This window comes from Leucopleurus acutus (genome assembly GCF_964270905.1).
Source record: "Leucopleurus acutus genome assembly, chromosome: 18".
In the NCBI taxonomy this organism is placed as follows: domain Eukaryota; kingdom Metazoa; phylum Chordata; class Mammalia; order Artiodactyla; family Delphinidae; genus Leucopleurus; species Leucopleurus acutus.
Window position 1 is genome coordinate 11,762,120 of NC_139160.1, and position 27,508 is coordinate 11,789,627.

Below are 27,508 nucleotides of genomic sequence, written 5' to 3' on the forward strand. Positions count from 1 at the left end.
AAGAAGAACAAATGCTTTAACAGAGATTTCTCACGCTGGGGGCCTTTATCCTAAAATATAATTTTTGCAGCAGAAATGATGCAAGTCAGAAGAGTACTTCTATCTGTGGGCAAGTCTGGGTTTTCTGAATCTTTACTAAGTTTTCCCGAACCTGATGCTTTTTCTTACAGCCAACATGCTAGACTCTGGCAAATCTGTTCCACCACTTCAACATGTTCTAAAATTATAAACCGGAATCTACACTCTCTTGAAATCTCACGCTCTGGGCTTCACACACCCTCTGTTCATTGTGCGTCAGAAACAAGGCAGTCACTGCAGGCTCCTTTGCAGCTTTACCTGAGCTGGTTGATGCCGGGGATTTGCTGCGCCGGGAAGGTCCTGGGCTCTTGGTGGTGCTCCTGCGGGATGATGAAGCTATTTTGGTGTAAGAAGTGGACTTCACCACTCGACATTCTGGGGAAAGAAGAAAGGCCACACATCATTACAGGGTCACGCACATACCATTCGAAACGTATAATAAACCTGGAAGTAGAAATACACAGGCATCCTCGGTCACACGTGCTTTCTGCCGGCCCAGTATGTGTCTATGACGACAGAACCAAAAAAAAAAAAAAAAAACAACCAGAAAGGGCACAGTGAGCACCTTAGACAACACAGTAAATATGGTTGTCCCTCTGTATCCATGGGGATTTGGTTCCGGGACCACATACCCCCAGCCACCACCGCCATTGGCTGCTTGGGTCCTGCCCAGGTGGACCTGCAGGAGATGCCAATTTCTTTAAAAAAAAAAAAAAAAAGAACAAAAACAAACTACACATATGCATGTATCAGCACAAATTAAAAGGTGGAAGTAAGCAAGAAGCATAATATAATGATATCAGAAGACACGATCAGAACCACCATGTGAATAGTGCCTGAGAGGGTGTCTACGGAGGTTTTAATTCCCAAAACAGATCTTTGGACCATGTGAAGAGGACATCCACTTGGCTCAAGGCTCTGTCCCCACAACGGACAACACATCCTGGAGTTTGTCCCAGCCTTTGGACGTTGGTCTGGCCTTTCAGAAGTACATTAGCAACCAAATCAGACTGCTGTAATGCTGCCTGCCCACTGGCGTGCTGCCAGTTACTTTTTTTTTTTTTTTTCGGTACGCGGGACTCTCACTGTTGTGGCTTCTCCCGTTGAGGAGCACAGGCTCCGGACGCGCAGGCTCAGCGGCCATGGCTCACGGGCCCAGCCGCTCCGCGGCACGTGGGATCCTCCCGCACCGGGGCACGAACCCGTGTCCCCTGCATCGGCAGGCAGACTCTCAACCACTGCGCCACCTGGGAAGCCCCCCAGTTACACTTTTACCACGTGTCTGCTCCATGCCAGGTGCTGAGCTCTGCAGGCACGACAGGGAACACACACGGTTTGGGAACTAGAAACACCGCCCACCTGGTAGTCCAGAGTGGAATCTTTTAACCAGCGAGGGCTCTTTTCTGCTAATTTTTATTTTGCGGACCTCATGTTTGAAAAATGTTGGCTTATGAAACAAACTGCATAAAGTAACAATACATTTCTCAGTTTAAACGAAAACCAGGACTATATAACGAGGGCAAGATGACCAAGACTTTTGGTCCTAGGTCCTGAATGTTTAGAGGTCACATAAATTTAAGATAATAATTTTAAAAGCTCGGTATCTTGTTAGCAGGGATGAATGGGTGAAAGAGAAAGCTACCAGATGGTGCACACTGGTAATAACACCCATTCGTGAGCTGCAACATGAGTTAAAAAGTTGACTTTAGGGTTTGTCGCAGGCTGTTTGCCACAGGACCCCACCTACCAGCCAGGGCTCGGGATCGGCAGAACAGAACCAATCTCTCCACACCAAGCTGACATTCTTCCAGCTCCCAGAAAGAAAGTCGGTATTTTCGTCAGGTGGCTAAGTCTTACCAGAGCAAATGTAGGCGTTTTATTTGATTTTCAGAGTATTGGAAAAAACCTTGTGGACGCATGCCATGCTTCTACAGCTTCTCCAGCTTCTCTGGAGCTTAGTTCTCACCATACTATTAATCTATCAAAAGTATTCATTTACTCCTCTGCCTCCCCACCCCCTACTCCGCTGGGTACCACCTAGGCCTGGCATATGGAAAAGGACGGAATAGCTGCTCAGTAAGTATGGGCCCACATTGTTATTGACCCTGTTACTACTTGTGTGTGAACTCTTAGTATTCATTAGAGTAATCCAACCTCCCATTTTACAGATAAGGAAACTGAGTCTCCGAGAGGCTAAGTGACTTGCATCAGAATCGAAGTCTCTCGGTTTAGTGGCTTCCTCACCACCCCAGGATCTGATGTGGTGGCCTAAGCAGGCTGCTTCATTGTGAATCAAGGCTGGAAAATTGTTAGCGGTGTCCATGGTCGAAGACAGACAAGTGGGTGATGGCGGACAATGGGAAGGACGGTGAACAACCAGTTCTGTCAACATTAAATTAAAATTTAAATACTAAAGCTGCAATTCAATCAACGTGCTTACTGCATCCCCCCCAAAAAGAAACAATGAACTCTCTTTCAGAAGTGGGATCATAGGGAAGCGATAGCTTGGGGGAATCATGGAGTCTGAAAGATAACTACAAGTATTACAAACCTCACACCACTTGCCTTCAGTATAAGAGCGAAGCTTCATGAGTCATACAGGGGCTTAGGATAATTCTGAAAGGCTAGGGCTGAATACAGGAAAACAGAAACAAAACAATGATAGTAACTGCTTTTTTTCCCAAGGTCAAAATAAAACCAATCGAAGAAAATTGTACTGCCAAGCCATAAATTATAAAAAAAAAGACTTCAGCCATCTTTCCCATTAAAGTTTAGATTTTAAGTATTTTAATTAATTTAAATGGGAATGGTATTTTATGGTGATAAAAGATGCCATGAAGGACAAATGCTTCATTCCTTTGAACGAATGCCAAAATCTTTGTCAGCTTAAAACCACAATTTAGAAACATTATGCGTAACATGATGTACACAGCCAGTAAAGTAGAAAACCTTATTTGTTCTCATGAAGGACATTTCAGAGAGTCTGGCAAGGAAGGAGACAGCACCCTGCACCCTCCCCCCTCTTCTGGGGTCATTTGCCTTTGAGGGCAATCCCTTCATTCTGGTATTTTTGGCACTCTCACATTAAGCGGGCTGCACTTCCTTTGGCTGTGGGGATACTGGACAACATGGACACTTCTTAAGGAGGATGAGATTGAAGGAAGCTTCAGGAGAGTAACTTCTCTTGCTACTGAAGATCGCAGCCTACCCAAGTACAGAAAATCAGATGAAGCACATGAACTGGGTCTCTGATAACTGACCCCCACCCCCTATAGCAAGCAAGTAAGCAAGCAAGCTCAGATTACATCTCTGCTTCAGAAAGTCCCTGCAATCATAGCTCTATGAGGGGGAAAGTACCGTTCTCCATATGGTCTGTACTAATGTTAGCTTTACAGACGTTCTCAGGATTTGGTAAGACAGAAGTTACGACATTTCCCACCTTCACTCTGGACCCCAACTCAAGAAACAGGCCTTCTGTGATGGCCAGATTTAGAGACAACCCAGATGCGGATGTAGAGGCAGGAAACTGGAGAAGGAATACATTCTTTGGCCACGTTCCCAGGGGCATGAGAACCTCCACGTATGCAAATTCTCCCGACTCAGAAACAGGTGGTAGGTGGGCTGATGTATAACGAAAGGTGCTAAAGAATAGAAATGATTATAGAACTCTACTGGCGGCACCAGCAGTTCACCTGAGCTCACACAGCAGAGATGCTCATGCATTCAAAGGAGCCCACTAGTATCTTTTGGAGAATCTTGAAAGACAAAGGTGATGTCCCCTAAATGCCTAGGCAGCTTTAGTGACATTTGCATGCTGGCTAGAGGATATCCTTTAAACAAGGAATTTTTTACTCCTGTAATATCTTTTTTTATATATAAATTTATTTTATTCATTTATTTTTGGCTGCGTTGGGTCTTCATTGCTGCACACGGGCTTTCTCTACTTGCAACGAGCGGGGGCTACTCTTCATCGCGGTGCGTGGGCTTCTCACTGTGGTGGCTTCTTGTTGCAGAGGATGGGCTCTAGGTGCGCAGGCTTCAGTAGTTGTGGCATGTGGGCTCAGCAGTTGTGGCACATGGGCTCTAGAGCGCAGGCTCAGTAGTTGTGGTGCACGGGCTTAGTTGCTCTGCGGCATGTGGGATCTTCCTGGACCAGGGATCGAACCCGTGTACACTGCATTGGCTGTAATCTCTTTTTAAAACCAGCAGAATAAAATCACTGTCAGGCAGAGACCTCTCGGTGATCACAACTCTAAATTCAGTTGTTCTGAGCTATTCAGGAGATGGGCAAGTTCATCTAGAAGCATCCATTATCAGCAGTAGATGCTTTGTGCTTTCTTCCCCATCCTGATTACAAAGACAAGCTTCCTCTTAACTTGGCAAAGGTAAGAAGCTTCCAAATGGAACAATAGTCCTGTCTGTGGCTATGTGCAAAAGACAGTTAGGGAGTACATTTAGTTCTAGAGACTTTGTATAAATATGGTGCAAGCTTGGTCACCAAAAGAGAGAATCAGCAATTCTGGCTCTCTAACTGTCCAATGAGTAGCTGTCACATGTTCATAGGCTCTGGGTTGGAAGGAACCCTCCAAGAATATCAAGGTTGTCAAGGGTTACCCAATCAACTCTCTGCTCAATTCATGAATGTCCTCTCCAATCGTCTCGGTAAGGGGCTTCTTGATCACCTCCGGTGCCTGGGGGATTCACCACCTTCTGCCTCAAGGTTTTTGAAGCTCTGGCCATCCTGCTTAGCTTCCAGTTTGTCAACATGGGTGAGCTGAAAGACCAGTCCTGGCATGACCTAGGCCAAAGTTTACTTCCTATAGAAACATGATGATGCTTGAACTTCAGGGCAGTATTACAGGAAAATCCAAATGCCGGAAGGGTTGATCTGCATCTCCCAGGTGCAATGCTCTGATAAGGGCTGAGGTCCATCCTCTTGTTTCTGCACCACCTAGATTCGGAGCCAATCCTGACACTACAGTGAAACTCCCTTCCCTACTGGCAGTGGGGTTTGGAACCACTGTTACTTTCCTAAGCTCCAAATGCAGCAGGTCCGGAATAAAAGCAGTGGAGATCGAAACACTCGAAACCATAGTCTTTAAAAAATAAAGCCTGTAGCAGATTGAGCTGGAAGCAGACATCAGCTGGAGTGGCTTAGCTGGAGAACAAAGTCCCAGAAACTGAGATTTTTAAAGTACCTTCTAAAAATATAGCCACGCGTGTCTAAAGCCAGCACCTAGACTGGCCCACCGCTTTCAGAACCCCCGGCTCAGGACTCCAGATGGCACGCACATGTTCCCACGCGGCAGGGCTGCTGGCTGTGAAACTGACACGAACCAGCTCTGAAGGCATTTGCTGGCTGAGCGCTGACCCTTTCCATAACCTCTGCAGAAGCTTTTCTGGTGCTGGGATGTTCCGTCCTGACATCTCAAGAGTCACCAGTCAGATCTACTGTTTTAATAGCACGAGTGATGCTCTTCCCCAAATTACTTTCTTTTCTCCTGATAGTCAAATAAAAGTTAATTTTCCCTAAGTAAGAGCTGAGTGTTACGTGGGAGCTGCTTTGCTCTAGGAGATCGCCTGGTAACCCAGGTTCCTGCTATCTTATGTCTGTCCCCCCTAAGTGTCTTCCTCTACATGGTCCCAGCCCGCCCATCGTGCAGTCTCCAAGTTTTAGCCCTTGGGGAAAAGAGGGAGGCTTCCCAACATTAGACAGGAAGAGCTGCTTTGTGCCCGCTCCACCAGATCCTCATTTCTCAACACTGATCTGTCTCATTCTTTCCTTTTTCCCACAACAACTGCACTGTTCGGTGCCACTCACTAGTTGAATCCCTGGTCTCTACGCACTGGATGCCAGTAGCACCTCTCTAGTTGTAAAGACCAAAATATGTATCCACACGTTGCCAAACGTCCCCTGGGGGGAATAACCCTTGGTTAAGCACCACTTTTGGATCTCTCCATTAACGATCTTTCCAACGGTCTTCAATAAATTCTTCAATTCTTCCTTGAGGGTGTTAATGAAGCCATCGCCAACCACCAGCCTGGGGCCCTAAACAATGCATTCTGCACGTTATTGCTGTAGATGTGGCCAACATGAATTGACAGTTCCGGGCATCTGTGCATCCACTGCAGTGTAGATGATGTGATTGGCAGTGTTGAAAGCCTTCCAATTGTCTGTTAAAATCGGATCAGCATCGATTGTTTTTGCCATCTCTGAGAACAAGGTGACACGGGGTCTTGAAACGCTGGTGGTTTCCTAGTTGAGAGTTTGGAAAATGGAGGAGGTCATGGGGGCACAGTGTAGAGAAAGAGGACTTGCATGTTGTGCTGAGCAAATCTGAGGGTTGCAGAAGGGCCAGGAGCATTGCCCCTAATCCACTGCACTCTCAGTCCAGTCCTCTCCCTTCCAAGTACCACTTAACCTCTGCAATGACACGTTTGGAACCAATCCCCAAATAGTGCTACCCAAGCCATTTTAGTTGAGTGCAAATACCCAGGTAGGAGATTTCGGTTCTTACCTATTGAGATTGGAAATTTGCAACTCTATTCATTAAGCCAGATAGCACTGCCTCAAAACAATGGAGTTATCCCTCTTCCGGCTTCCCCAGGCCAGCAATCAGGGCACACCTGAAGCCTTCCCCTTTTCCACTATAAAGCATTCCCACTCCTCTGCCTGCCTTTGGGTCTCTGCCAAAATGCAAATGATGGTGGCTGACTTCTTTGCTTTAACAAGCTCACAGTAAATAGCCTTCCCTGGTTCTCATTGGTTGCTCTTTATTTCCACAACATGCATGGCTCTCCCTCTTAAGCTGGACATAAAACGAAGTAACTAACTTGACTTGAGCATCAGGTTGTATGAAACAGGCTTACCTTTCTTCATTAGAGTTATGACAGCATCCACAGGAGGAAACAGCACATGAACATCTCCCATCTCACACTTGACCTATGCTCACTGAGGCATGACGGTGCACATCATCTGAATGATGACTTTTTTCTAAAGTGCATGTATTGATTTCCTGTGGCTGCCACAACAAATTACCAAAAATGTGTTGGCTTACAATGACCAAAATATACTCGCACGTAGTTCTAGAGGCCAGAAATCTGAAATCAAGGTGTTGCAGGGCCACAGTCCCTTCGAAGGCTCTAGAGAATCTCTTTCTTGCCTCTTCCACCTTCTGGTGGTTCCAGGCATTCCTTGGCTTGTGGCCCCATCATGGAGATCTCTGCCTCCATCTTCACATGGACTTCCCCTAGGCGTGTCTGTGTTATCTGCTTTTGCCTCCTTCTTAGGTGGATATTTGCGATGGCATTTCAGGCTCAACTGGATGACCTAAGGTAATCTCATCTCAAGATCCTTCAATTAATTATATCTGCAAAGAAGCTTTTTCCAAGTAAGGTAACATTTACAAGTTAACATCTTGTGGCCTTTCAACCTGTCAGAGTGTGTGTGACGCAACTTTAGGACAAGGCTTTCTTGAAAACTTTTGTCAGGATTCTGTTGTTACTCCCCCGCTATGACTCCTTGCTGCTCTTTGTGAACAGCCTTAGTGCAGCCTTTAAGGCCCCTGCCCACCTCAGCTCCTCTCTCTTCCTTCCTCTGAACACATTATTTTAGTTTCTGACAAACACTAAGTATCTTCCTGCCTCTGGGCTTTAGGACATTAATTTCCCTGCACAAGGAACAATTCCGCCCTTGTGCTGGCTCACTTCAGCTCATACTTCCCGGCTCAGCTTAAATTCATCCATCTTGCAAATATTTACCAAGTCCCTGCTGTTTAAGTGCCGATGTAGCAGTAAATCAGAAGACAGGGTACCTACTCTGATGGGAAGTTGAAATGGGCCTTAAAAACAAAAACAAGAACAAGAGCTGATTTTCTAAGTGCTTTGCCAAGGGGTGAAAGGAGGCTGTGACAGCGCCTGGGTGAGTGGTTTCTCGATGGTGATGGTCAGAGAAGGTCTCTGGGTGTAGAGGACATCAAAGGTGAGCTCCGAACATAGGAAGGAACCAGCCACGGGTAGATTACAGGAAAGAGGTAGGCGGGGGCCAGATCAAGTCAGGGTTGGGGAGACAAGTGAGGGGTTTGGATTTTACTCTAAGCAGGATGGGAAGTTATAGAAGGGCTTTAAGCAAAGGCATTGTTGTGTTCTGATCTGTGAGCCTAAAAGATCACTCTGGGGCGAATCTAGGAGAGGAAGGGTGGTGGCTTAGACCAGGATGCAGGTAATAGAAATGGATGGACGAGAATGACTTGAGATATGATGTGGAGGTCCAGTCCACAAAGCTTGAGGCTGGACTGGGGGGTGGTGGGGAGGGCTGGGCAGGACAGTCCCAGCTAACACGACCTTCGTCAGGTATACTTCTGAGACCTACTGACTGGTCTACACAATGCAGTGGCTTCAGGTGCCAAAGGCAGGAGAGACCAAGAGTTTACCAAGGCCCCTGGTCTTCCTTCAGGGTAAAGGACAGACTTTCCCACTCTTTAAACATGCCGAATCTTTGTTCTTCTTTTGACCAACAGAATTAGAATCACTGGAGGTAGAGCCTGGCGGTGTGAGTCCACAGACCGGCAACTTTTTGCCATTCTCTGGTATATAGATAAGAAAATGACTGAAGAAAATCCGTAGGCCCAGCATTTGAAGTAATTGTGCAATGTGGCGTCTGGAACAAAGGACTAAGCTAACAGCCCGAGGAGATAGATTAGCAAGATAAATCGGTCTTGAAAAAACAACAAACATCCATCCTATTGAGATTTGGTCCCAACTCAAATTTTCAAAAACAACCAACTGTCATCCTGAGACTTAGCCTAAAGCAGACTTTGGAAGAGAACAAGAGTTCACATTTATTAACAACTCATGACCACCTGGTTTTCATTAGCTACGAGATGGAAACGATCTGAAAGATAGATAAGAAATAGATAAATTACCCAAGAACCAAAAGGAATAAAATGGGTACAAATTTCTCCTAGAGAAAGGAAAAAGAAACAAAAGAAACCCAAAAACAATCATAGAAGCATGAACTGAAAAGAACTTGATAGATTTCTCCTTGAGTAAGGCTACTTTTATGCCTGACTTTATCCTGCTCCTGCAGAAACAAAGGTAAGTGTACATTCTTGGTCCAGTGGGTCCAGCCCAGGCCCGAGTGGTTCAGGAGTCGGGAGGTCTGGAAGGGTCTCACTGGGAAAGGTAAAGGTGTGGAGTTACAGGGCAGCCCACGTGACGAATGCTGAGAATGCCAGGGGTGTCATTCACAATGGGTAAGGCTCTGTTCTAAATTATCCTGTGCCCCCTTAATGAAATTAGGACTAGTCATAGCTTAGATGGGGTCCACTCTTCTCCCATCAAAACAGAGTCACAGGCTCTATGCTGTCCAACAGTTTGGGGCATTTTGCTTAGAGAAGTTCTCTAGCATCTTGTGCTAATGTGGTCCATGGGCGAGCAGCCTCAACATCGCCTGAGAGCGTGCAGACTCTCTGGTCCCACCCCAGACCTACTGAATCAGAATGTGCACTTTACCAACGTTCCTAGTAATTTGTATTCACATTAAAGCTTGAAAAGAACTGATCTAGAACTATGGATGGACACCCTCAGATCAGTGGCTCTGATCTAGGGGAGCGTGTGAAAAACAACAGGTCCCTCGTTCCAGTCCCCAGAGATTCTGACCTCAAAGGCCAGGCATCTGCATTTTGGACAAGCACCTCAGCTGATTATGATTCTGACACTCAAGGAATAATTTAAGAAACAGGGCCATAGATGGTAATAAGTAGGAATTAGTAACTGTAGGAAGGCATTAAATAACAGACATAGGGCTTCCCTGGTGGCGCAGTGGTTGAGAGTCCGCCTGCCGATGCAGGGGACACGGGTTCGTGCCCGGGTCTGGGAAGATCCCACATGCCGCGGAGCGGCGGGGCCCGTGAGCCATGGCCGCTGAGCCTGCGCGTCCGGAGCCTGTGCTCCGCAACGGGAGAGGCCACAGCAGTGAGAGGCCCGCGTACCGCAGAAAAATAAAAAATAAAAAAGTAACAGACATAGTCTAATATCTTCTTGAGAGGGCAATATTTTACAGTAGCGTCTCTAGCTTTCCCTATGATAAGAATCACTTGGGGGTTATTGTTGAACATTCAACTTCCCAAACCCCTTCCCCAGATGCTCTGATGCAGTAGGTCTGGGATGAGGTTCTGGGAATCTATATTTTTAACAAGTACCTTGGGTGGTTCTGATAATTAAAGAGATTTAGGAGAACTGCTGTATTGGAAAATATCCCGTCCCAGCCAGCTCATTATCTGTCGGTTAAAGCAGAAGAACCAGGTTCTTGGTGGGGAGAGGGACTTGTGTACAAAAGAAGTTTCCAGAAAGTCATATACCCTCATCTAAATGTTCTGTGGAGTGGACCTCAGGCCTGATTAGGAACAGAGATTTTTCGCCAGCAAGAGGTTCCTGCATTTGAGGAATAATCCGCTGAGTCTCATCCTGAGAAAAGACACACAAACCTGCATCAACATGGGGTAAATGAGATTTGGGGGTCCGTGCTTTCATGTCCTGAGGTAAAGGCAAGGCTTGGGAACATAATTCTCCAATGTGTTTGAGCCTCTGAGTCTGCCCTGTCATCTCAAGGAGAATTAAAAAAAAAAAAAAAACCAATAGGGAAACTAAGGGGAAAAAACCCTTAACTATAAGACCAGGAATAAACACTCAGACTCTAGTGCAGAAGAAAGTAATCAGACAGAATGACTGTCATGATAAATGAGAAGCTGAAGTTACATGGTTATAAAGGGATTGAGTGATACTCAAGAATAACGATGCAAATCTACTTCTAAGCAAAGTCTCACTGGGAAAGAATTTTATTTAGAGGTTTTGCCTTCAAGGAATAGGGACAATCATGGGGGTTGACAAGACTCAGCTGCTTCAGGGAAGAAACAGGTAACACAAACGTGTGCATGTGGCAGAGCAGAAAAAAATCAGGACATAAAGGAAAGCTGCTAGATAATAAAGGTTGACTAGGTTCTTAAGAGAGCTTTCATTTCCTTCCAAGGAGATACTTAAAAGTACGGCAGCCATTCGTTTTCCTACAAGCAGTTAGATATTGTTCTAAATATCAACAGGTTTTAGAATGAATGACTTCTTGGGCTATTACAGAAGTACCTACCCTGAAAAAACAAAACATTTGTAAAAGTCCCCCATTGGTACCACACAAGCAATGCTTCTAAGAATGTTCTAAGAGTCCCACCAGGGAGATACACTGGAGAAATTAAATTAAGTGCTGCATATAAATTAGTTTTCTGGGAATCAGTTCTGCCTGTGGATTTCTAGGGTACTCTTTGAAGATAGCAGCGTGAGAGAACACAGGACACAGGGATGAAATACATTCTTTCCTTCTTTTCACAATCAGTACAGAAAACAGACAATGCCCACAACAGGACAGCTTTTACAGTCTGTCAATAGCTTTCCTGACCGTTATACTGCTTCAGGGAAAACAGAAGGTCAAGTTATTTCATTTAGAGATTAAATAGGATAAAAAAAAATTAATTGATACAGCCACTATGGAGAACAGTATGGAGGTTCCTTAAAAAAACTAAAAATAGAACTACCATATGATCCAGCAATCCCACTACTGGGCATATACCCTGAGAAAACCATAATTCAAAAAGAGTCATGCACCAAAATATTCATTGCAGCTCTATTTACAATAGCCAGGACGTGGAAGCAACCTAAGTGTCCATCAAGAGATGACTGGATAAAGAAGATGTGGCACATATATACAATGGAATATTACTCAGCCATAAAAAGAAATGAAATTGAGTTATTTGTAGTGAGGTGGGTGGACCTAGAGTCTGTCATACGGAGTGAAGTAAGTCAGAAATAGAAAAACAAATATCATATGCTAACACATATATATGGAATCTAAGGGAAAAAAAAAAGGTCATGAAGAACCTAGAGGCAAGAAGGGAATAAAACAGACCTACTAGAGAATGGACTTGAGGATACAGGGAGGGGGAAGGGTAAGCAGGGACAAAGTGAGAGAGTGGCATGGACGTATATACCCTACCAAACGTAAAATAGATAGCTAGTGGGAAGCAGCCGCATAGCACAGGGAGACCAGCTTGGTGCTTTCTGACCACCTAGAGGGGTGGGATAGGGAGGGTGGGAGGGAGGGAGACACAAGAGGGAAGAGATATGGGAACATATGTATATGTATAACTGATTCACTTTGTTATAAAGCAGAAACTAACACACTACTGTAAAGCAATTATACTCCAATAAAGATGTTTAGAAAAAAAATTTTAAAGCCCAGAGACAAAACTGCACAGGTTTAATAGAAATAAAAGATACATTTCTAGGTGCTACACTTTCTAGGATCATTAATATAGTCTAAGCTTCTCCAGGGCCACTCCCTCTTCAGTCCTGCAATGTTTGCTGAGAAGGCAACTGTGTTTTCAGCCGGATGGCAATACAAGTCGAAAGAAGAAATGTTCTGAGTTGCTTCTATTTTTGACAAACTGAAGAGTTTGCCTCAGTAGATATATCCTGCTCTTCCACAGCTGGCAATCACTTAGGTGACACACTTGTCAAATATAGCTAATAAGGCTGCATGTTAAAAGCTTGGGGGAAATTACAGGTTGTCCAAGTTCCACAAGTGATCTGTTTGGGTGGGCAAGGAAGTGAGGGGAACACCTGAAAAAGGCACAACCAATGTGCAGTGGGCATTCCTGGTGAATTTCCTAGCTGTTGCTCACAGACCACATAAGATGCTGTATTCACTTCTCAACCCTTCCCTTTCACCTTGTTTCACATGAGTCATTTTTCCATGAGGGAGAAAGTCCATGGGAAAGAATGATAAGGAAATGGAATCTGGGAAGAGCAGATATTAATATCAGTTTTAAACAAAAATTCCCTGTTCCTAACTCTGTGAAAACCTGAGGAAGACCATTATCTAGGACCTGATCTCAAGGAGCACAACTTAATCCCTTATGTCTGGAAGCTAGGTTATTTGTTAAGGGCAGAGTTATAGCAATATGAATAGGACAGGAATGGATTTTCAAAGGGAAGTATGTCCACACATATATAGGGAACGTAAAGTTATGAATGACAGAGTTTTCCTGGACTAGACACATGTCTGAACAATGTCTTCTTTCTAACTTCTTTCACATTCATGCAACGTGAGGGAGATATTTTAAGAGTGAGTTAATTCTGTGGGTAAGTCTCTGTATCCTGTTCTGAAAACTTAAGATTTCCTTTCCTCACTTTTGCCAAAAACTGTCATATTTATTATTCTGTTTCTCATGTTTCCTTGTTACTTGACTTTCCTTTTAATGAGAAGTATCCTTCACATTAACTGCCTAGTAAAATCCTTGGTTGTACAGTTTAATTTCCAAGTATCCTCTTCATGAGCCATTTATCTATTTTCCCTTCTATTCCAAATGACAGACATTAAATTACATCTCTGGGTAGATATGATTAATCTTCTATCCCAAAGTGAAGAAAAGAAGAAAAAGGTTAGAAACCTTTAAAGCCTCTTTTCTTTTTTACTAGGAGAAGGCAGAATATGGGTTGAAAACTTGATTTATTCCCCTTAAACCTATTTGAAGATCACCTTTAAAACAAGGGGTCAGATGTGGCTTGAAATGAATTCCCTGTGCAGTACTTACGTAAGTCCCTGGGCTATAGTATTTCAAGGCTGATAAATATTGTAGTCATATGAAGGGAGCCATCTAATATGACAGTATATAGCATTTTGGAGGGATTGCGGTCTTTCAAGTAAAAGGGCCTGGTTAGAAAGGAGGCATCAGAGTTGACTTGCTGGAAAGCTGCCTGAAATCAGATGATAATTCTATCTGCATTTGGCCCTCAGCCATCAAACGAGTAAGTCATTATTGCAATCTACTAGGATAGTTATCTCTGGCCGAGGAGGTCACTGAATCACTTCAGCAGATATGTCTAGACTTAGCATTTTCAAATATTTACCCAATAAACTGCAATGTCGAGCTAAGGTAAACTTGTATTTTTTATGGCAAATTTGGCTCTTCATTTCCAAAACAAAGAGGAAAGTGTCAAGCCATATTTAAAGACATTTGATTTCACATGGAGAGGATTTTGTTTTCCTTCCCAAAAATATTAGCAGAAATGTATTTAAATAATTTTTAGAAGTCTGTTTGAGTTAGAAAACAGATGAGTAATCTTGTTCTCCCCATCCTTCCTGGCACATCGTGTACCCAATAATTTTTATATTTATTTATTTGTTCATTTACTGGCTGCGTTGGGTCTTTGTTGCTGTTGCTGTTGTTGCTGTTGCGCGGGCTTTCTCTAGCTGTGGTGAGCAGGGGCTCCTCTTCGTTGCAGTGCGCGGGTTTCTCGTTGTGGTATCTTCTCTTGTTGTGGAGCACAGGCTCTAAGCGCACGGGCTTCAGTAGTTGTGACGCATGGGCTTAGGCGCTCCGCGGCGTGTGGGATCTTCCCGGACCAGGGCTTGAACCCGCGTCCCCTGCACTGGCAGGTGGATCCTTAACCACTATGCCATCAAGGAAGTCCCAATTTTTATTTTTATTTTTTTTAAAATGTTTTTAAATTTTATTTATTTATTTTTGGCTATGTTGGGTCTTCATTTCTACGCGAGGGCTTTCTCTAGTTGCGGCGAGCGGGGGCCACTCTTCATCGCGGTGCACAGACCTCTCACTGTTGCGGCCTCTCTTGTGGAGCATAAGCTCCAGACGCACAGGCTCAGTAGTTGTGGCTCACGGGCCTAGCTGCTCCGCGGCATGTGGGATCCTCCCAGACCAGGGCTCGAACCCGTGTCCCCTGCATTGGCAGGCAGACTCTCAACCACTGCACCACCAGGGAAGCCCCCAATTTTTATTTTTAAAGAAACTTAAAACATCATTTAGGCTAAAAGAGACGATATCTAACACAGTGGTCTCTCAACAACCACAGGATTCTAGAGAGGTCTACCGGGCCCCACTTAATGGAGAAAACATGATTATACATAAAAGTTTCAACATTTAATGCATAATTTCATAATTTTTCTTTGAAAATAATCTACCAAAAATGTTTTGTAATGGATTTATTATTTGTATAAAGATGACCTTTAACCATTATAAAAATTCCAACAGTGCAAAAAAGTTAAAAGAAAGCAATAAATCATCCCAAACTAGGAGTCAGAAGCTATGCCATGCTCTGCATGCTAGAATTTTCTGTGTCTTTCCTTGGCAACCACTTTTTTCTTTTTAATTTATTTTTTTATACAGCAGGTAGTGTATATATGTCAATCCCAATCTCCCAATTCATCCCACCACCACCACTTTCCCCCCTTGGTGTCCATACATTTGTTCTCTACATCTGTGTCTCAATTTCTGCCCTGTACCAGTTCATCTGTACCATTTTTCTAGGTTCCATATATATGTGTTAATATATGATTTTTTTTCTCTTTCTGAGTTACTTCACTCTGTATGACAGTGTCTAGATCCATCCACATCTCTACAAATGACCCAATTTTGTTCCTTTTTATGGCTGAGTAATATTCCATTGTATATGTGTACCACATCTTCTTTATCCATTCGTCTGTCAGTGGGCATTTAGGTTGCTTCCATGACCTGGCTATTGTAAATAGTGCTGCACTGAACATTGAGGTGCATGTGTCTTTTTGAATTATGGTTTTCTCTGGGTATATGCCCAGTAGTGGGATTGCTGGGTCATACAGTAATTCTATGTTTAGTTTGTTAAGGAAGCTCCATACTGTTCTCCATAGTGGCTGTATCGATTTACATTCCCACCAAAAGCGCAAGAGGGTCCCCTTTTCTCCACACCCTCTCCAGCATTTGTTGTTTGTAGATTTTCCGATGATGCCCATTCTAACTGGTGTGAGGTGATACCTCACTGTAGTTCTGATCTGCATTTCTCTAATAATTAGTGATGTTGAGCAGCTTTTCATGTGCTTCTTGGCCATCCGTATGTCTTCTTTGGAGAAATGTCTGTTTAGGTCTTTAATTTTTTCTTTATATTTTTCTGCATTTCCAATTGTCCGTACCATACAGTGTTGCTCTTTAAGTGTGAAGATGTTCTGAAGCTTACAAAATGTGAATTTTGATAAGTGAATCCAAACAGTGAAGAAGGGCATGAAATAAAACTGTCTCTCTCCCTCTTCCTCTCTCAGTTCAGCACCCAGAGGTAATCACTGCTAACAATTTCTTGGGAGTCTATCATAAAAATCAGTGCATATGCAAGTGTGCACATATATATGCATTTGTGTACATATATGTATGTATGTGTTCTTTTGTATTACAATAGAAAATAATACATAATATTGATACTCTGATGTTTTTCCCCCACTTAACAATACATATTGGACAAGTTACCATATTGGCCCATTTAGGTTGGCCTAATTCTTATTAGTGACAGCACAATATCCCAATAAATGAATATATCGTAATTTTTTTAGCCAGACCTCTGTTGATAGCATTTACCTTTTTCTCTAGATTTTTGTGGTTACAAATAAACTATAATAAACTTTATACATATACTTTTGTACACTTGTGCACAAAGTTTTCTAGAGACACAGTGCTAGATCAATGATCAAAGACAGATGTGCCTTTAAAGTTCTTACAGATTGGTGCCGTTTGGCACTCTCCACTCTCTTATCAACTTTCTTTCTTATGAGAGTGTGTTTCTTCATATTTTCACAACACTTTCTTTACCTGTTAAGTAAAAATGGGATTTCACTGTTGTGTTCATTTACAGTTCGTTACTACTTAGTGAATTGAAAGCTTACTTCCCATATATTTGTAAGTCATTTGGATTTTCTCCCTTGTGAACTGCCTGTCCACATCCTTCATCATTTTTCTGTTGTTTGTCCTTTTCTTTACTGCTTGATAAATACTCTTTGTGTGTTGCAAAATTTAGTCCCTTAAAGGGTATGTTTTACAAAAGTAGTGTTTTTTAATTTGTCTCCTGACTTTAAAATTTCATAGTGTTTTGCCATACAGAATTAATTTTTTTGCATTATAATTGGATAATCTTTTCTTTTATAGGTTCTGGGAATTAATTATTGCAAAGAACCCATCCAATATGATATTTAAACAAAAGGTCACAAAGTGTTTTCAAGGAACGTTTTCATTAGGTGGGTGGCATTATAGGTTCTGGAAATGACCACAAATGTATGTAAACATAGATAGACTATACAGTGGAGTTCTGTCTCTAGGAAATAGCACAAAATGTTGAAGTTTATAATATTTGTAAAAAATCAAAATGTTTATAAAAAACCAAGCTGGAAAAATCTTCCAACCTTTTGAGTTACCATTTCCTTGTAAGAGCTATAACAATCATAGTTGCTTTATCCCCAATTATAATATTACTTTTGTCACACAAAAAGGACTATATTATAAACCTAGGTTTATAAATACAGGATTCTTCTCCTTCTGTTTGAATAAAAATGAACTGTGGGACTGTTCAGGGGTAGGGGCTTTATTTCTGTGGTGAAGAAAATGTTCTAACCTTGATCATGGTCATGGTTAGAATTGTTTACACAATTCTGCAAACACACTAAAAGCCACTGAATCGTACACTCTAAGTGGGTAGGTTGTATGCTATGTGAATCCTGTCTCAATGATGCTTCTAAGAAATATTAAATGTGGTGAGTTTTGAGTGCAGCTGTGTGCAAAATAAATTACTGTGTTTTGTCCCCTTACTGCCCACAGCATCTTCTGTACCAGCTAGGACACAACTTCATTTGGAAACTGGTTTTCGGTGGGCTCACCTTTGGAGATTCCTTCCCTCATTGTTTATTCTCATCTGCCCTCTTCCCCTTTTCAAATTCTCATGAGTGGGGTAGGAGCCAGAGCAGACGGAGGGGGATTTTCTGACCTTCTTTCCATGTTTTTGTTATTCCTCTGACCCCTGGGATTATCATTCTTCCTCAGTGTAGATGCTCTAGAACTTGACATGCCACAGTGTGGGTTAGCAGGAGGTAAGTAACCCTGGATGATTCAGAGAAATTCAGCTTGGTTGGTACCAGCTGGAACATCATAAGGGATTTTCGTGCTCTAATGTGCTCTCGTCTTACTGAGAGGAATGTGACCCAACACATTAAACAATTAGTTACACAATCACTGTTTCTTAGAGAATCTCTTTCGCCTCTCTCCTTAAATACCTACGATGATTATTCAGTGGTAGACTTTTTCTGCTTTTTGCATTTCTATTCTTTAAGACCTTTCATTAAAATACAATACAGAGAATAAAACTATAGGCATTATTACATTATTTCCAGTAGCTTTGGATGACTGTTACCTTCATCGTTAAATTCTGAACCTCCAGAGTATGCGTCAAAATCAAGCTAAATGGCCTTTCTCTCTGGCACAAGTCTGCAACGAGTCAGTGATGAGCAAAGATCTCTACAACTAATTTAATTCCGTGGAATCATCCTTAACACACGTAACTGGGAAACACTGTCAAGTTTTTTGATTCCATTTACTAACATATTTGTGAGGTTTCTAGTGCCTTCGACACTAGAACAAGGAAATGATTGGGAGATAAAACAAATTTTATCAAGTATTCTGGAAACCCCACAAAGGGTCCCAGATGCAATCTGTGTCCTTAGGAGTACGTCATCCACGATCATGGCTTTAGTCTACCTTGTCATATGAAGGTGTTCTATGGTAAAGGAACAGTCAACTATTTTACTAACACAAGCAGCTGCTGCTTCAACCACATCTTATTTCCCTGTTCCATACACAGGAAACTGTCTGGTAGCCCCTCCTGCCAAACACCTCAGGAGCTCTGCCTGTTCATTTGGAGATTTTAGCATAGGGTAAATAGCCTTGGACGATTCAAGGAAATTTTTCGTGGCTGAAAAGATAAATGGAAAGCCCCTGATATCGTAGAAGAAGAAAGAGGCATAACTAAAATATGCTAAAACAGGAAAGTGCACGGACTCAGCTACATACATAAAAACGCAATCTATTTTCAGCAGCGGAAAAGTGGAACTTTGTTTTCAGATGGGAAGTTGTGTCTGGACATGTAGGAGGAGCCCAATAGTACTTGTTTAATGAATACTGAATGAATAAATGAGACTCCAAACAAGGACATCAACTCTATTCTGGTAGTTTCTTTCAAGGGGTCTGAACTGGGGGGCATCGGGACTCCAGCAGGCAAAGAAAAAGGTGAAAGGGGAAGGCAGCTTGTCCAGAAGAATATGAAATATTCCTGCTGTTCACTCACAACCCCCGCTCCAAACTTATTCATTAATTCATCCACGTGGCAAATATTTCTTGAGCATCTACTATGTGCCAGACACTGTAGCTATTCAAAGATTAAAACTCCATCTCTATCCTTAAAGAAAAAAGGCCAACACATTAACAACTCTGACAAAGTCATTAATAGTTACAATTCACGGAGCACTTCTTGAATGCCAGGTAGGATGCTAATTCCTTTTACATGTGCTATCTTATTCATGGCTACATGCTAGGTCCAAGTGCAACCATTTATACAGATGAAATCAAGGCTTATCAAGACAAGGGACTTACCAAGGGCCATACAGCCACACAGTGGCAGAGCCAGGACTTGAACTTGGTGCAGTCTGAGGCCAAAGCCCCAGTGTAACTGTCAACCTACCCTGGAAAGGGATCTCATAGCAGAAAGGGAAGGCCTGGCAGCAAGGGGAGAAGAAAGCCATTGTGCACAGAGCACCTACCTCTGCTCTACATTCTCATCTTTGAGCTGGGCCTACAAGTAGGAGTAAGAGTTTCCTCCAGAAAAAGAGGAAGCAACAAGAGGGAAAACACAGGGCTTCCCTGGTGGCGCAGTGGTTGAGAGTCTGCCTGCCGACGCAGGGGACACAGGTTCGTGCCCCGGTCCGGGAGGATCCCATGTGCCGCGGAGCGGCTGGGCCCGTGAGCCGTGGCTGCTGGGCCTGTGCGTCCGGAGCCTGTGCTCCGCAGCGGGAGAGGCCGCAGCAGTGAGGGGCCCGCGTGCCGCAAAAAAACCAAACCAAAACAAAACAAAACAAAAAAAGAGGGAAGACACAAAGGCACAGAAGTGCACAGGTCACTGACCGCACCAGAACCTAAGTGTTTAGGGGAGATGGGAGAGCTCGAGAAGAACGCTGTGTAAAAGCTGTGTGCCACGTTGCTCATACGCTCAGATTCTTCCTCTGTGATTCTTCTTGCCTCCTAAGCCTGCCATGGATATGCGAGCAAGAGGAGTACAGGACAGAGAAGATGGCCAAGAACTCAGATTTCAGCAGCGTTTCATCTCCAAACACTCCCAGACAACCACCCTCATCTTCAAACATTTCAACACTGCAGTAATGATGAACAAAAAGAGTGATTCCAAAAGTCAATAATATTCAAGGTTAAAGATACGCATATTTTTTTCATAGGGAGGAAAACTTCAGATGAAAATTCTTTGGAAGGGTTTGTAAATATGCTTTGATCATTCAGAATTATCCTTCACATACCTTTATAAATAATAACAGAAGACCAATTATGATTTGATGGTTCATGGTTCTTTGGGACAGCATTTCGTTTTAGATGAGCCCCATTTAAGTCACCATAGAGGTGTATTTTTTCTAAGCTGTATCTATTTTAAAGCACAGTGGGTCCTTAATGTACATACTACCCTTATTCCCACTTTCCTTGAGTAAACTGTCTTCCTTAAATGGTATCAAAGATGGTTAGTCACATCTTCATGTTCATAGCGTGAGGTTAGCTATCTCTATGAATTATTTTATGTCAAGACTGTGGAGAACACAAATAAAGCATCTATTTTATGAGAACATGTAACCATCTTACAGTAATCTTTATAGCTCAGTATCTATATAGTACAGCAAAAAATCAAGGATGAGTGAACCCATGTGCAAGACGAACAGGTCAACATTGCTCCAGCTGTGGTAAGCAGTCTCCATAATGCATATTCCAGGAGAACCTTTTTCCTATCAAAGGCTATTAAACCAGAGAGGGGAAAATGAGAACTAGACACATTTTTAAAGTAGTACATCAACTAACTTTTATCATTAGTTAGTTGGGGAATTTTATTGGTGGTGATGGTAGGCAGTGGGCTAAGTCTTCCCTTCCCATGTAACCGAAACATAAAAATTCCAAATCACCCACTTAAAAATAAAACAGAACTGAGAACAACAATCAACTTGATCTCAGGAAATACTATAAAAACATACACATCTGACAAAGGACAGTGTAACTGATAAAACCGCATTTGATGTTCAAGAACCTAGAGAATCTGTTTACTATATTCCAAACATTTTCATTTTTCTCTTATTTTTTGTGTTTGTATTAATTAAATTTCATTCCAAACTGAGAGAGCATCTCAACAGGCGAGAGTACTAATTTGGTAGAGGCCTTCAAATATATATACATAAACATTAAATTACTGGATCGAAAATATATGCTCTGTAACGAGACAAGTCACCCAGGGGGGCCAGATGTGGCTGCTTAACTCTTTTCTTTTAGCTTGTTTTTCTTTGTTTCCCTTCCATTATTGCTTCTAAAGGTCAATTCTGAACATACACTTAAAGCCTATGAAAGCTTAAGTAAGTTCCAATTACAGGTACAAGATTATTTCCTGGAACTACAAAATGCCTATAAATGTCTTACCCTATGAGAGTTGGCTATAGTAAGATATCTCTTCAACTGTCAGCTGAATAGTGGTCCCTGACTAGTTTTCTGGGAAAAGTTTTGCAAAAGACATGACTCATCCTTCTCAGTACCCCAAGTTCTTGAGAAGAAGTCTTGTGAGTATACGTGCACATAGAAATGTCTGGAAAACTTGCTCTTACTAATGAGTGAGAGGAAACGTGAGCAGGAAGCATTTCCTATACTACGAAGATTTCATTTGTAAATAACGAGAATCAAAAATTGGCTGGAGTCTTATTATTGTAGTATATTTGCAAGAACAGTGAAGGAGAAAAAACTCGTACAGCCTGGCTGCTTTAAAACAAACTGTGAATTATAATTTTAAAACGTGTCCAAGTGTGAAAGGGTGTCCAAGTGTCCAAGTGTGAAAGCACAAGACAGTCCTTGGTTGGTATGACCCTTGGGGCCATTTTGTTTGCGTGCTGCAGCCTAGTTACAGTTACAGTTCTCGTGCTTTAGAACATGATGTTTTAATTCCTAAATTACAGGCAGAAAATGATGCCCTGCTTATGGGGGGACACACATATACAACGACCGACACTGAGGTACACCTTAGGTTCCAGTTCATGGCCTCCCTTTTCCTAAACAAGAACAATGATTTCAACCGTATTCTCAAAATGATCAAAAGGAGAGATACTAGTGTCATCTCCCAATCATTTCCTTGTTCCTAATGTTCCCAAGCCCCCGGATAATAATATAAGAGAGGGGGCAGCTTAAGTACGCTACTGTTTCCTGTAATTATGTGTCAATGAGAAAAAGAGGTGTGTAGGGGTGTGTGTGTGTGTGTGTGTGTGTGTGTGTGTGTGTGTGTGTGTGTGTGTACAAAAGAGAAAAGACAAAGTGTACACAGCACTGCACAAGAGAGAATGTCAACCAACACTGATTACAGACACTGGCAAACTAAGCAAGTGGGGAAAAAAAACCCCAAAAAACAACCTTATAAAAATGTGGTTTGGCTGTGCAGAAGGAATATTAATTACAGTAATTTCTCTGAACTGCTTACCACATGCCTAATTACCAGGCAGTGCAGTGATGAATATGTAAATCGTGAACTAGATGTCTGATTAACTTGTGCTCATTTTAACCACAAGGTTGAACTTTGTCAATGTGCAGTCAATTTTCATAACTTCTTCATAATGTATCACTCCTCTAGGATGGTCAGTGGCCCATAACTTAAAATCGTGGAAGCTTTTAAGAAATGACAAAGCGAGGAACGAATCAAATGAATAGTTAAATAATAATTTTGAAAAAACGGCATATATAAATAAGAACAAGAAGGAGGCTATTGGTAAAAGACACACTGTTCTATATCACAGGCTATTTCTACATGAAATTTATTTTAGATGTATTGATAGTATGGGGAAAATGGACCCATTGGAATAAAGATCTAGCAAATTTTATAATCAAATTCCTAAAAAACATTTGTCAGGTATTTTTTAAAATATAAAAATCATTAAAAATACCCTCAGCTTTCTCTAAACTCATACCTATTCTATAATAACTAGTAATAAACACATTTACTACGTATTTTTCTTCATTAATCAGAATGCAAAATTGTGGAAAAATATGTCACAAGAATTAAAACGAAGTAATATTAATATAAGACAGAAAGAATCACTGAATACTATCAATGGAAATATCTAGAAAACTGGGGTAACATAATATGGTTAAAGAAATGTGGTTACAGGGGACAGCATAAGCCAATTCCTTTAGCTCTAAGAGACCTGAGGCTCAACTAAAAAAACATTTTACAGAAATTATTCACCAAGTTTTCTATATGGGCATTGTACAGATTTACCCTAATTTATAGCAGGGTTTCTTAACCTTGGCACTCTGGATATTTTAGGCCAGGCAAGTCTTTATTGTGGAGGCTGCCCTGTGCATTGTAGGATGTTTAACAACATCCCTGGCCTCTCTCCACTAGATGCCAGTAGCACTACCTCCCACCCCTAGAAGTGACTGCAAGCAAAGATGTCTCCACATATGGCAAAACTGACCCCTGATGGCAACTACTGCTTTATAAATGTGGAAAGATGTGCAGAAATTAAAAGTTCTGTTAATGCAGTCATAGTTTAAATGCACCAGCCGAGTTCCCTATTTTAAATGAGAATTCCCTTTTTCTTTGATAAGAATTATCAAGCCACATCAAAAAATTAACTCAGCACAATGTGTTTTATTTTCTTAAGGTAGGTGTTGAGAGAGTGAGGAAGAAACAAGAAATAGGGAAATGTTCTCTCTTGCTTGTAAAATTAAGAACAGAGGACATAAAATTAATTCAGTAGACCCAGCAGATTATAAAAATAGACTTCAGTTCTGTATTATGGTTGAAATAGGGAGCTGAAAACTGAAAGATAAACCAGAGGAGACATAAGTAGGAAAAGACAGAATATATAAGATGGCGGAGTGGGGGTGCCACTGCCAAGTGGGGGTGGAAACGGGGTAGAACGTTTAGAGGAAAGAGAGACAGGCCAGTTGGTAGTTAAAAATGGAGCTTCTCTTGGCCCTCCCTCTCGGCTTTCTCTCAAGTCTCTCTCCTCTTAGACCCTGAGCTCAGCATCCCTCAACCCAGGCTGCCAACATCCTCCTCCCAAGGCTGGCCCCACTGCCCCTGTGCCTGTGAAGGAGGATGTTGGGATAGAGACTAGAAAGTAGGAGAGAATCACGACCAGGAAAGGAGCAATGACCCACAGAAGGCTGGGAACTGGTGAAATGCCAGGATCAACAACCAGCTTTATCACACGGAACAATTTTTTGTGAGGAAGCGTTTGTGTGTGGAAACTAGTAAAGAAGCTAACTGTTGAAGAGAAAGTTAAGGAGAGCCTATGGTAGGTTAGGGCGCTGGCAGAAGAAACTGAACATAGTGGCACCAATGACATTGTGCATAATATTTTGAAGGGTAACACCTGTTATTTGGTCCTACAACAATCAACAACAAATTTAAATTTGCTTTAGGCACAGGAAATATTTAATAAATACTGGTTCAGTTTAATTCGATTCAATTCATTTTAAGTTAACCTATGATATCTATTTCAGTCATAAGGAAACTAAAGCCCAGTGAAGATAAATGACTTGCCTATGATGAAATGGTCAGTAAGTTTTGGAACCAAGCATGAAACTGGTCTCCTCAATTCCAAAATCCAAAATCCACTACACTAATTGCAACAAATCTGTGGCCTGTGTGCTCATTCCCTCCACTTCTTTACCCCTGCAGGCACTGCTAATTGATTTCCTACCAAGAGCTTGGACATGGTCTCAGGATCCTTCTGAAGAAAGGGCTCCACAGAGCTACCCTGAATCAATTTTTCTGTATCTGCAACGCACCAAGGTACCCATCCAACAGAAAGGAAGAAGATAGGGTAGAGATGCTTTGCTGGCAGAACCATTATCACTCGGTAGCTGTGGGAGTAGATCCACGGATGCGGGGGGAAGGATACATGTACATTAAGAATGACTAAGGAGCTAAGTCTGGGTGAGTAGCGGGACGATGACACTGTTTACAGAAGTTAATGGAGCTGGGAACAGCAGCAGAGCTGAAAGTAATATTGTGAATGAGATTTTAGACCTGTGAAATTCATAGCGAGGGAGGAGGCCATCACAATCACAGTTGAAGGAGGCTGTTCAGAGGAAAAAAGTAGGGCCTCCTAACGGGTCTGGTGGTCTCAGCCTCACAAACAATGGAAACTGTGGACCCTAAAGCTACATGTCCAAAAGATACTGGCCTAACAGTTTTAGGAGAGCTGAAATAAGGACATTCCAAAGTCTTGATTCAAAGGACACTGCTGTGAATCATTTTGTAAGGTGAGAAGATTCTCCTATAATTCAAATAATCACCAAATAATACAAATCGGAACTCCTATGTGCCAGGTTCATTTAAATGGGAGGAGGGGAAAAGAAAATGACTCTTCAGCAACTTGTAATTCTCCATGAGAATGATAAACAAGTTCTGTAAAACTTCATAAACTAAATTAAGTATTAAACCTTACATGCTTAATCACAACAAGATGTTTTTATTTAGAGGGAGTCTGGATGAACTGCTTCTATAATTTGTCTTTCAGCATAAGATTAAAAATGCAAGGATTTCTATCAGCTCTATGATGTGCCTTAAATTTTATTATGTCAGGCACACTTGGCAAATTAAACAGAACACCATGGAAAATGTCTGGTTATAACTAAGAGGCAGGAATACTGCTTATGGAAACCTCAATAGGTAACTTGTTGAACCATTTCCTAACCTCAAAACAGATGTGTTTTCTGTTATTTGGCATTTAATGTTTCATATTGGTCTTTCTTTTTTTTTTTAATCTTTAGCTAGTTTCTTCCCGTTTCATTGCCATCCACTTTATGAATGTCTTGCTTAAGTTATAAAATCAAGCTATAATGATCCTATTTGGCTCCATACGGCTAATGTCAGCCAAACAGTCTTCAATGTTTTCTAAGTAACAGGATATTGTAGTTAATGCTCTCAGAACTAATTTCAATCTAAAAAATGTTGAAGGCTATCCACACACACACAAATGTTCTAGAATGGAGACTGTCCACCCCCTCCAAAGCCAAGCTTTAATTAATAGCCTAAGAAAATAATACCAACAATCTGAATATGCTCTTGAAACAGACTACTAAAACCACAGACAACCTCATTTCTATTCAAAAGCATAAAATCACTCATGTTCCACTTGCCAAAAACAAAACAACAAAACATCCCTCAGGTTCATCAACGGACCTACCAATATCAATTTTTCTCTTTACTTTAGTGAATTTTATATAAATAATATATATATATATATATACACACACACACACACATATATATGTGTGTGTGTGTATATATATATAAAAGAATATTTTAATCTTAAGAATTCATCATATGGTTAGTTTCATTTCCAGTAAAGCAAAGATCAAACAGGGTCTCATATACTTATTGCTAGGCATAAATCCACAAAAGGGATCTCAATCATACATATTTTTGAAAAGTTTAAAGCTATGTGTATATGTGCTGAGTGTACAAAAAACATCACAAAGCTATGGATATTCTAAACCAAACACTATTAAAATAGCCTTTCAAGCAGCTGAAAACATCATGCAACATTTCCAGTAATATGGAAGTTTCAATAAGCAGTACCTTTAGCAGGGAAATCTTCTAAAAGTTCTGTTCAGCAAGGATCTCTACTGAGCACTGCACGTGTCCCTCTGACAAGAAAAAAGGGGAATGGGGAGGTGCTGTCTGCACGAGGGAGTATGGTTGCAGCTCTTGTTCTACTTCTTCTTCTTTTGTTTCTGTGCTTCCAAAAGAAGGGCTGGACCAAGAAGGGGAGACACTGGGAAGGTCAGGAAGGCTGATCTGGGTTAGCAGGGACTTTGAAGACCCGGCAGAATTGGGGGAAGCTCCCTTTGTGACTTTCCAGATTGGTCTGGACACCTCAGCTCAGGCACTGACAACCCCCTCTGGGTGGCAAGTCAGCCAACGCCCTCAGCAAAACTGCAAAGGGGCAAAGTTTGGGTTTTCGTCCTCCTCTTCTACTTTCTGAAATCTTGTCATCTTTTCTCAAGTACCCTCCTCCCATCTCTGCAAGTCATCGCCATTTCCTTCCTAACTCTTGTCACCATCTGGAATTATCTTGGTCACTGAATTTTTTGTTTGCTTGTCATTTCCTTCCTCAACTGACTCTAAGTTTCATGAGGGCAGGGACCTGGTCTGTGTTGTTCACCTCACAACCTAGCACCTGGACTAATGCCTGGCACACAGCAGTAACCAATAAGAGGTTGATGAAAGATAAACGAACCCCTTGCCTACTCCCTGCCTC

At 41.9% G+C, this 27,508-nt stretch overlaps 1 protein-coding gene across 2 annotated transcripts in view; it reads right to left on the reverse strand.

The window, feature by feature from the left end:
* DCLK1 (doublecortin like kinase 1) overlaps nucleotides 1-27,508 on the reverse strand; it is a gene marked incomplete at both ends in the record, with an annotated part of 324,629 nt that overhangs the window by 94,654 nt on the left and 202,467 nt on the right. For both annotated transcript variants that reach the window (XM_082859399.1, XM_082859403.1), the window contains one exon: nucleotides 337-453. In XM_082859399.1, coding sequence (XP_082715525.1) covers nucleotides 337-453 — 117 coding nt within the window. The remainder of the gene's footprint in view (nucleotides 1-336; nucleotides 454-27,508) is intronic.